The sequence below is a fragment of the Vombatus ursinus genome, unplaced genomic scaffold, assembly GCF_900497805.2.
Source record: "Vombatus ursinus unplaced genomic scaffold, bare-nosed wombat genome assembly UNPS02014791.1, whole genome shotgun sequence".
Classification (NCBI taxonomy): domain Eukaryota; kingdom Metazoa; phylum Chordata; class Mammalia; order Diprotodontia; family Vombatidae; genus Vombatus; species Vombatus ursinus.
In genome coordinates, this window is record NW_020954569.1 from 47,213,914 (window position 1) to 47,226,130 (window position 12,217).

At 36.3% G+C, this 12,217-nt stretch overlaps 1 protein-coding gene across 1 annotated transcript in view; it reads left to right on the forward strand.

Annotated features, from left to right (window-relative positions):
* The window catches only part of LOC114048147 (probable palmitoyltransferase ZDHHC11), a 163,405-nt gene extending 151,753 nt beyond the window's left edge, over positions 1-11,652 (forward strand). The window contains exons 9-11 of the mRNA XM_027869078.1: positions 7,028-7,133; positions 7,901-7,982; positions 10,823-11,652. Of these exons, the coding sequence (XP_027724879.1) occupies positions 7,028-7,133; positions 7,901-7,982; positions 10,823-11,058 (424 nt within the window). The 3' untranslated portion in view covers positions 11,059-11,652. The remainder of the gene's footprint in view (positions 1-7,027; positions 7,134-7,900; positions 7,983-10,822) is intronic.
* Positions 11,653-12,217: the final 565 nt, after the last annotated feature.

Consider the following 12,217-nt stretch of genomic DNA (forward strand, 5'->3'; position numbering starts at 1 on the left):
TTGCCTTGCCTTAAATGGTAGTTTCATCTTTCAAATGGTGGACAATTTATGATAAGAGGACTTGCTCTTCTGGACCTGATTCTAGCCAAATAGGACAAATAAAAACACTGGAAGACTTAGGGGTGAATTACTCCTTATTTTTAGAATTTATTATAGAGAGAGGAGAGGAAAGTTGTTACCAGCTTTACCAAAGGGTTTCAAAGAGTTACCAAAGGGATTCAAGACAGGTAGAATTCCATGGCCTAAGAAAGCTCTCAAGTTTGAAATTTTGTAGGTGCAAACAGAAACCATTTCAGTGGGGAAAAAAGTGGATTTGTCTAAAAAGAATGAGCTAGTTGCCTACCTAGCTTATCAACCAATTCAGATTTCAAATAGACATGCTTTGAAGATGGAAGCATGGGCAGGTAATGGCATATGAATACAAAAGAAAGTCATCCTTATAATAATACCACCAGGAGTGCTAACACCCAGAATGAGCTGAGGTTTACTATGCTAAAGATAAACAAGGGTTCTTTAAAAAAAACATGTTGGGAGGAGAAGGAATAGGACTACTTCTTGTGTGGATGCGACAATGATAATGGATGGTGGAGAGAAGGCAGAACCACCCAGCGCATATTTTGCATTTATTTCCTCAACTAAAAGGAATGATTTTTTTTGGACTGGAAAGGAGAGAACAAAATGCTCACTAGGGAGTTGAAAGCCAAGGAAAGTAACAAGATAGCAAGAAAGCACTTATTTGTACTTCATAAGTTCAAGTTACCTGATTTGGACACACTACATCCCAGGTACTGAAAGATGTGATTGCATAGTGATCCTTAAAAGAGCCTGTGAAGTACATCTCCTTCTTCTTGATAGAGGCAATTCACTCAAAAGTACAGAATGAGATAGACATTTTCAGATATGGACAATGTATTGGTTTGTTTTACTTGACTACGCTTATTTGTTGAAGTGAGTGAGTGTAAGAGGATGTGGAAAGAGATGGTTGAGATGAAGGTAGTTAGGTATATTCAGAACTATTTGAATAATGAATCAAAACAATATTGTTTTGCCATTAATTATGGGACTATTATGTTCAATCATTAATAGATCAATGCTAATATGAAGAGATGTTTCTAGTACAGTGCTTCATTGACATTTCATTGGACCTGAGCTATTATAACTTTTTCATCATCTCTCTATCAGGGTGAGGGAGATACGTTTCATCATCATTCCTCTGGTGGAAAAAAAATGGTCGTTGCACTGGTCAGCATCCCAAACACTATAGATGATTATTATATTACTCAGTTGATCTACAAGTGTCTAGTGAGGCTTGTTATGTACCCAATACTGTAATAGATGTTAGAGGGGATAATGATAACTGACCTTTATATAGGACTTTAAGACTCACAAAAAATTTTATACATATGATCTCATTTGATAGATACTAGGATTATTATCCTCATTTTACAGATGAGGAAACTAAGACACCTGCCTTTGGTCATATAAAGAATAAGTAAGTTTTGGAGGATTTTAATCCAGGTTTCTCCTTATTTGATTCCAAGTCCAGTGCTCTTACTAGTACATGAATCCCTGCACTCAAGGAGTTCACGATCTAATTGAGGAGAAAAAACCAGCACATGAAACCATTACAAAATAATCCTAGACAATATATAGAATCAAGGGCTAACCTAACTGAGGAGGGGAAAAGTCAAAGAGAAGTCTTCTTGGATGAGATAGAAATTCAACTGAGCCTTGGCCACAGAATGTAGGTAGGCAGTGAGAAAAATACTGCTTTTAGAAAGAGAAATTGAACATGAAGAAAAGGGAAGGAGGCTAAAAAGAGATGCCTGAAGAAAACATCAATTTAATTTAAGAGTATAAATAGGTAAAGATTAATAGGTAAAAAATAATAACAATTACTTACATTTTTTAATCATTTTACAGTTTAAAAGGCAATTTTAGAGCAGCCTTGTTACCTAGGTAGGTATGTCTTCATTTCATAGATGAGGCTCAGAGAGGTTAAATAATCCCAAGGTCAATGCTCTGAAGACACTGCAGTCAAATTATAGAGGCCTTGAAAGCCAAGCAGAGAGTTTTGAATTGTTACAGTAGGCATTGGGTGATCATTATGGGTTCTTCAATAGGAGAATGACGTCATTCAAGTGGAGTTTTAGGAAAAATTATTCTGGCAGCAATGTACTCAAGAACCACTTGTCAGTTTAGGAATTTTTTGTTTACTCTTTTTTTTTTAGATGAGGGTCTCTCTATCTCACCAAGGCTAGAAGTACAGTATCCTCTCATCTGACCAATCCCACTACTGATAAGTATCTGAAACTTTAACCTGCTCTGTTTCTGGTCTAGCCATTTCACCTTTCATCAGGCAATATCCCGGTCCCCAACTCCAAAGGGCTCGCCATACTGGTACCAGTCTTAATGAGGACAACTGATGAGCATAGCCCACTGCAGTTCAAAATTCCCAAGCTGAAGCTATCTACTAGCTTCAGCCTCCTTGGGAGCAGGAATTATGCTATATGCCATCATGCTTGGCCTACTTATCAGTTTTACTTTAATTTAGGCAACAGGGATATATATCAATATTCTCAGCATCAACCCACTCTGCTATTTTACTTGGTCTTTTGGCTAGTGGTCCTTTAAGTAGGATTATTTCCATCATTTCAAGAATTTATTCTGGTATATTTTTGTGAGACCCTGCTGCAAAGCCTATGGATTTGTTGTTTTTGCTATCATGACTCTCTTGTAAACACAATACCAGTTTATCCAAGTTTTCCTTAATATTTTACTTTTAACAAAATTCCAAGTATAAGCATCATTAAAAATTTACCATTGTTAGGATGAGACTAAAAGTCTCCCATAGTGTGCATGATAGATCAATAGTTTCATGAAAATGAAAATGAAACATCTTCTAATAACAGTATTTCATAGACCAAATAAAACCTTGCCCTACAGACTAAGTCAAGTAAGGTAGAATTGACAGAAAGACGGTAGTAAAAATCATTCCAGATGCTAGTCTTAGTTCCCCAGGGTGAGCTCTAGAACTGTCTAGAAAGAGATTAATATCCTAGACTTAGAACTGGAAGTGACCTTAGAGGTCACCTAGTCTAATTTCCCCATTTTACAGATGAGGAAATAGAAGTCCAGAAGAATTAAGTGACCTGCCCTAGGTCACATAGATAGTACGTAAAAGTATGGGAGTTTGTACCCAAATCATAGGCTCATAGATTTGGAGCTGGAAGAGACATTGGAGATCATCTCCAGATCATCTTTTTTATTTACGTGACCCCTTTGGCATTCTGGCAAGGCCCATGGACTCCATCTCAGAATATTTTTAAATGCATTAAATTATGTAGGGTTATGAAAGAAACCCAATTAAATTGAAATACAATTTCCCCCCAAAAATGTTTTTAATCCACAGACTACAGGTTAAGAACCCTTGCAACCAATAGTATGCTGATTTTTAGGTTTAACATATTTTAATATGTTTAACAATTAGCTCTCCTCCAAAAAATTATACTCATGACACACTTTTAAATTTAATCTGCATTATTAACATTTTTTCCATCACTTTCTTAAGTCTAGAAATCAACAAAAACAATAAATCACTCCCTGGTTTGTAGCATTTGCCCATTTCCAGAGTGTAAATGCTCATGCTGAAAATTTAACAATTCACCCTTGAAAGCCAGGCTGGCTCCAAGTCACCACTGTCTGCATCCCCATCATTTTATAGTTGAGGAAACTGAATAAAGCCCAGAGGAATAAAAAGACTTGCCCAAGGTCACACAGGGAGTAAGTAAGCGGCAAAGCCAGGATTTATACCCAAGTCCCCAATCCAAATTCAGTACGTTTTCAGCTATATCATCCTGCTTCACTGTACCTTTGTAACCTCTTAACCTATGTCAATAAAATTACCTATTAAAGCACCAGAGTGCAATGGAACCACTCATAAAAAGTTCTTTGTCTTTCCATACAACTCCATGCCTTCTCATCCTATGCAATTATTATTCATGTTTTCCCATAAACCTTTCATGTAAGATTTACCAAGCATACTAGAAGTCTTCCTTGCATTCTTTTTAGAGTCATAGAGATTTCAGTAGGCCATTTGGGCACCACGTGTGTAGTCTAACTTTCATGGCTCCAAGGTGAAGAAGGTTAGTCTCTATTTGACCCTTGATGTATGCTTTTGGCATTAGGTCTCCTACTGATGTCACTTTCCTCATTCTCCCAGGATCTCTATTTATCCTAGCCCCAGACAAGCCCATCAGCGTTAATGAATCCTGAATATTATTCCCTGATTCTTCTCCTGAGTCTGACTAAGCTACTCCAGGGAACTCTTTCCCAATCCTTACTCCATCTACCATGTCGTTCTTAACTTATCCTTTTGTCTTGTCCTTAGCCTCCATCTTCCTTCTAATTCTATGAGATCTTTCTGTTTCATCTTTCTAATTCCTATTCCTTTCCTGGTGCTACCTCTTAGATTTGGAATGGTGACTTATTATCTCCATATTCTAGCCCAGCTGGGTCAATCTCTGTCCCCAACAACCCTTTTCTGCAAGGTTGTTGTTTTCTTTTGTTTGTTTTGTTGTTTTTTTTTTTCATAAGGTTCAAATTCAACAAACATCTATTAGGGAAATACAAAGATAAAAATGACATAATCTCTTGGAGAAGCTTACCATTGAACCAAGAGACACAAAGGCATAGGACTAGATAAGTACAGGGATTAGTCCTATGTTTTCATTGGTATAGGAAACTTCCAGGTAAAGAAACTTTTCAATGCAAATTGGCCCCTTCTCTGAAACTTATGCTTTTAGAGAACTACCTAGAGCTCTGAGAAGTGAAGTCAGGAGGAGGTTAAGTGACTTGCCCAGGGTCACAAAGCCAGTTTGTGTTAAAGACAGGACTTTAATCCATGTCTTTTTGAATCTGAGGCCAAGTGGATTGTATCTACTTCATTACATCCTTCTCTAGAGTTATGAAATGTATAGAAATAAGTATGATGGTAACATCAAACATGAGAAGGACAAAAGAGAGAAAGAGAGAGGGAGGGGTGAGGGAGGCAGAGAGAGAGAGAGAGAGAGAGAGAGAGAGAGAGAGAGAGAGAGAGATCAAGGCAAAGTGCTCTGACAATTTGGTAAAGGGAGATAACCAAGAAGGATTTCCAAAAGTGAAAAGCATTCTAAGCATGGGATGACATGCTGAGGTAGAAAAGGGCAACATGGGATTGGGGAAGAGCTCACAGTCTAGTTTGGCTCTAAATAGAGAATAAGAAGGTAAGTGTAAAACAATGGAAAGATAACTTGGAAACAGATTGTAGAGGGCCCTAAATGTCAAGCTAATGGGTTTATTTATTAATCTAGATGAATAGGGACCTTGTGAATGGTTTTAATCGGGAAATGATATGTTTAAGACCTTTATCATCAGATTAATTTGGCAGCTATGTGAAAAATGACTTGGAAAGAGGAGGGACTTTGAGACAGAAAAAAAAAACTATTGTAAAAAGTTCAAGCAAAAAGGCAGATATGTAGTACGGAGGTTAGATAGCTGGACTTGGAGTCAGAAAAACCTGAGTTCAAATCCTGCCTCAGACAGCTGTGTGAATCAGTGCAAGTCACTTAACCTGTCCTTTCCTCAGTTTCCTCATCTGTAAAATAGCACTCACCTCCCAGGACTATTGTAAGGATCAAATGAGATTATATTTGTTTCTTTAATGAGATGATATTTATAAAGTATTTGCAGACCTTAAAGCACTACACACACACACACACATACATATATATATATATGTATATTCTAGATATTATTATTAGTAAGAAAAACTAATATCTGAACCAATGTGGTGGCAGATTAAGTGAAGAAGAAGGGACATAAGTAATAGGTATTATAAACCTGCTCCTCTCTAATGGTAAGGACGGCACTAAATATGTCTTGGCAACTGATTAGATGTAGTCAACAGTGAGGGAAAGGGAAGTATCAAAGATGAGATAAAATTCTGAACCTGCATGCCTCAGAAGATAGTGGTACCCTCAACATAATAAGAAAATTGGGGGAAAGAGACAGTACATGTTGAAAATCAGGGAATATACCCAACTGCTACAAAAGACCAAGACATTATGCAAACAAATTGAGTTGGACAGTCATTTCTCCTGGAACTTACTCTACCTTGCCTTCTAATCTGGTTTCAGCTCCCAGTCTAAATTTCTGCCCTTGCAACCAATTTCCTGCTTCTGCATAAGCTTTTGGGATTTCAGTTACTCCCAAGAAATGCTTGTAATGAACCAGTTGCACTGTTCCATGGATACTTGCTTGAATCTCAATTCAGATATTGTCCTTTTCTCTGGAAGGATATTACCCTTCCTTTGCCACATGGTTTGCCTAAACACGTGCCAGCTTACCCCTAGTTAGGATAAAACACTAGTTATTAGAAAATACACACACACATATACGTATGTATATATGTATATACATGTGTATGTATGTGTATATATATATATAGATACAGATAAAGATATAGATATTTTCAGTGATAAAATATTGCTCCCTGCAACATACAAGTTCTAGGTCAAATCTTTGAGCTTGGAGTTGTTCAGTCCTTTCAGTTGTGTCCAACTGTTCATGATCTCATTGGGGGTTTTCAGGACAAAGACACTAGAGTGGTTTGCCATTTCCTTCTCCAGTTCATTTGACAGATGAGGAAACTGAGGCAAACAGTGTTAAGGGACTTGCCCAGGGTCACACAGCTAGAAAATGTCTAGAGTCATATTTGAATTCAAGAAGATGAGTCTTCCTGACTACATGCCCAGCACTCTATCCACTACACCACCCAGCTGCCCTCTTTGGGCAGTTAGTGTTAGAGGCTGGGTACCCTGTGTATGACTAATAACATTAAAATGAAAACTCTTTTTTCTAAGGAAAAAAAGGCATTGTCTTTGAAAATTAACTAAAAAAATATGATCATTACCAACCAGCAAAACAACAAAAAGGTATTGAACGATGCTATTTTCTTTGGTTGACACACTTTTTCCCTCCATTTTAGTTCATCAAGGCAAAAAAGTATTTTTATTGCTACATCACCTTTGCGATTTCCAAAAATGTGTCCAGGAGTCAAAGATAACTTGTCTCAAATCTGCTTCTCTCTAACGGTAAGGACAGCACTTCACTGATTATGAGGAGAACTTCTAGTGCTTGCTAGGTCCTGGCATCAAGAAAGGCAGGATTAAAAGTCAAAGCTGAAGCTTTAGGTCTCATTCTCAAGCTGAGGAGAGAAAAGAAACCCCATACATCTCCCATGATAAACTTGAAGTGCTTAAAGTAATGGAAACAACTGAAGGTAGGAATTCAATATGAAAAAAAACGTTTAAGTGGTTACTATGAACAGAGACAGCACCGTGCTAGATGATGCTGGGCCTACAGAGATGAAACACAGTACTGTTTCTATCCTCAAAGCAGTGGCTAATATTTGTATAACTTTATATAAACTTTGAGAGATAGTGTGGCATAGAGAATAGAGCACTTGCCTTGGAGTCAGAAAGACCCAGGTTCAAGGTCTGACTCTCACACATACTGGCTTTATGGATGAGTCGCTTGACTTCTCAGGCAAGACTCAAAAACTGTAGGCTTAGCATTACAAGTTCTTCACTGGTGACACCCTACACCAGGGAAATTATCAGCCAGATTTTATGTATGTATGTGTGTATACACATACTCAAATATACACCTATGTGTACATATACTCATAATATATTTACAAATTTGACATGTATGACTTAAAACAATAAGGTTTTGCTTTTTGATTCTAAAGTTTGTGATTGCATTTTTAAATTTGCAGTATTGCAAACTATGCCAGCATACAGCCTTGCAACTTGGTATGTTCTCTAAAATCAACTTAAAGCTTCTTTTTTTTAAATAGACAGCAGCAAATACTAATAAACGCAGTAATCAGTCCCTGAAGAAAAAACAAGAAAAGAGTGAAGATGTAACAGAAAAAAAAGGTAAGACATTTAGTAACACTAATTTTACTTTTTAAGGTTAGTTCACATTGATATTTACCTAGTTTTAATCCTCCAGAGAGGAAATTAATCTCTAGAAATTCACAGCTCACTATGTGGAAGGCCATTTCCTTTTCTAGGGTGTTCAGAAACCAGTCATAACTCACACTATTTGAGATAGTCCTTTCCATAAATGAATTCACAAAAAGAAATGAAATTTAAGTAAATTCAAGAAACTTGGGATAGGATACGGCAACAGGAGGTGGACAGGAGAACGTGTGGGAAGAATAGCTAGCATTTATATAGTATGTTAAGGTATATAAAGCACTCTAACTCATTTGATCCTCACAACAATCCCACAAGGTAGGCACTTTTTCTTATCCCCATTTCACAAAGAGGAAACTGATGCTGAGAGAAATTAAGTGAATTGCTCAGGGTCACACATCTGGCAAGTATCTGAAGTCTTCCTGATTCCACATACAGAGCTCCATCCATGATGCCATTAAACTAGCTAGGGAATTGGCCAGTATCAAAATAATATAAGCAAAATCTTAAGAAAAGAATGCTAACTTAAAGGATGAAAGGAATAAAATCAATATAAAAGAAATAAATGGAAAAAAGCTCAAGCTTATATGAACACAACCTTAAATGTGAATGAACTAATGAATTCAACAAAATAAAACAGAGCATAATAGATTTAAAAAAAAAGTAAAACCTCAATTTGTATTCATGAGAAACACTTCTAAAAATAAAAACATAAAAATGAAAATGATAGGTTAGAACAAAATTTACTATCTATCAAGGGGTTCAAAAAAACAATTTAGAATTGTGCCACGAGACAAAGCAAAAAGAAAAATTTTCAATTTTAAAAGAGATAAAAACAGAAATTATATTGGAAGGAAGGAGAGGGAAGAGAGGGGAGGAGGAAAATGGTATGTTTCTTTATCAGCAGGTAGTTTTCAGTCTTTGACAGCATGACCTCCTCTCTTACTATCAAGTGCACTGCAGACATTTCATCCGCTTCATCATCTCAGGATGATCCCTGACCCCTCACTCTTCTATCTAAGCAGATAACAAATATTGTTATTTCTATCTCCGTAACATCTCTTACACAAAGCTACCACCCTAGATCAGATATTCATCATCTCTTCATTGCTTGCTTATACTATTTCAATAGGTTCCTATTTGGTCTGCCATCCTTAAGGCTCTCCCTACACAAATCCATCCCCACACACAGTCACCAGGTCAAAGCACAAGTCTAAACAATCTTCTCTCCCCCATCCCACTCAATAAAATTTCAGTTACATCTGGGAACAAATATAAACTCCCCTGTTTGGCATTTAAAGTCCTCTATAGTCTTCTTACACTTTATTCTCTCCTCAGTCTCTGAGGTCCAGCCTCAGTGGCTTACTGGCAATTCTTTTTTTTTTTTTTTTTTTTTGGTGAGGTAATTGAGGTTAAGTGACTGGTCCAGTCACACAGCTATTATGTGTCTGAGGCCGAATTTGAACTCAGGTCCTCCTGACTCTAGGGCTGGTGCTTTATCCATTGCACCACCTAGCTGTTCCTAGCAATTCTTCAAACACAACACTCCATCTTCTCTCTCTATGACTTTGCACTAGCTGTTCCTTGTGCATGGAATACACTCCTTTCTTCACCTATCCTTGGAATGCCTGATTTGCTTTGAGACTCTCAGATGTCATCTCCTGCATGAAACCTTTGATGAGCCCTCACAGCTCGCAGTCTCCACCTACTTAAACTAACTGTATTCATTTTGTGAATATCTTGTATATGCTTATTTATGTACTCATAGTCTCTCCCAATAGAATATGAGCTTCCTGAAAACAAGGAATGTTTCAATTCTGTCTTTGTATCCATATAGCAAAATCTACACTAAAAAAAAAAAAATACCGCAGTGGCTGGCACATCAGAAACATTTAACAAATGCTTGTGATTGAGTGATTACATAAAGGAGTCTTTCACAGCTATGGCTAGGGGAGAATTCTCAACCAAAATGAGGAGAGAATAGATGATAAAAGGTAAAAGAGACAATTTTGATCACATGAGATTGAAAAACTTGTGCAAACAAAATTAATACAGCTAGGATAAAAAATAAAGTTGTCAATAGGGGGCGAATCTATATATCAAAGTTAGCCGGTAAAGATACACTATCCAGGATATATAGGAAATTAATGTTAATGTACACAACTAAGCCATTACCCAAAAAAGTCATCAAAAGACACAAACAGTTCTCAAGAGAATCCCAAACTCAATACTTCACTAGTAATGAGGAAAATGCAAATCAAAACACAAAAGATGGAAATAGGCAATGTTGAAGAGGTAACAAGATCAGCACACTAATGCATTATAAAGCTTTGTAAATTGTTCCAACTACTCTAGAGAGCAATTTGGAATTATGCAAAAATGTGACTAAAATGGCCATACCTTTTGACCCAGAAATCTGGCTGTGTTCAGATGTATATAACCCAAAGACAAAAAGAAAGGACACACATACATGCTAAAACATTCATTGCAGCAATTTTTTTGGTTGCAAAGAACTAGAAACAAATTGGGTGCCTATCAGTTGGAGAATGACTAAACACATTATAATCCATATACTTAATGAAATGTTAAGGTAATTTCTATATGAATATTATCATTATGTGGCTATTTAATATACATGTTAATTTGTGGGTGGATGGTTGACTGGACAATTGGAAACTTAAGAAGTAGATGATTTAATAAAAATTTTGCTTGCATATGTGTATATGTTTAAAACTTCAAGAATTTCACATATTTGTAATCTGAACTGCAAGCTACTCACAATTTTCTTTTATCATCAGAACAGAATGCTTCCTCCTCTGAAGAGTCTCTTAATTCGGAACCCTTCTCATCCATAGACATCCTACCTCAGCCTCCAGAATTAGATAGTCTAATGGTTCTATACAGCCTTAGTTCAATTCGAGACACCACATCTGAAAAAATCTTTAAAGCTGTTCAAAGTCAGAAGCATATTTCTACCTCTTCTGAGACTAATGTGAGCCCATCTTCTTCTAAAGAAAAGAATTTGCTATGCTAAGTCATAGAGAATATAGCCTTTTCAGAATCTGGCTCAATGACACAATTCAATTTGGCTTCCCAGGAAGTCTCTGTCCAGCCAGCCAGCAGTGAGCTCACCTTATTGTGGGAGAGGTATAACTGGTGCACTTCTTTCTTAAAGCATACATGGTATAAGCACCCAATTAGATTTTCACCAGATGGAGACTTTGTCAGATGGAACAATGACCCACCATTAACCCTATGTACCTGGCTTATAATGACCTTGGGAAAAACCAGCTTCTGGAGGGACTTGGATACCCCAAGTTGTCAAGTTATGAGCAATCCAGAATGTCTGAAGATAACATAGCATATTTGTAATAGGTCCAATTTCAGGGATTTGAGAAGAATTTTTAAAAAGTCCATCTGAAAGCATTGAAATCAAATCAGCTATAGAGATGTAAAATGTTTCAACTAGTTTCACTTTTTCTCTCCATCTGGAATGAAAAAAAAAGTTATATATGGAATGAAAAACCAGCATAGTTTGGGGGAAACAGTCAGTGGAATATGGTCCTCTTGGATCATTCCTTTTTTCACCTTTTCCCAATTTTTAATTTTTAAAAAAATTTTTGTAAACAGAAACATGAGAAAATAGAATTCTTTTTCTCTTTTGAGTTTTTGGAAGGATTTTATTTTTACTATAAGAAAATATTTTGACAAACTTTGAATTTAATCACAGTTTTTAGAAGTACACCTATATTTCATACTAGGGAAAAAAGGCATATTCAAAGTGAACATTTCACAGCAAGATGTTGCATGTTTTGTTTTTTATATGGATAAATGGTATTGATTATTGCTATTAGTATGAGTTGAAATAACTTCAGGGAATTCTTCAGAAATCCTTGGGTAGTTTTATAATATTAAATTATAAAAATAATATAATGATGTTAATAAAAAATTAAATGATCTTGATCAATGTCTCATTTTTAATAGAAGGGCAACTCCATGAAAAAGTAGGTGTATATTCTCAACACTCCACTGTTTCTGTATTTACTATTCTGTGAGGGGGAAAAACTGATATTTAGTCTTGTTTCCTTTTATAAACACACCCTTTTCTCTGCATGTAGGCACTGAGTCTTCTTTGCAACACATCTGAAATAATGTAAAGCAGTCTTTTTCTAGTACCTATTTAGAGTCATGGC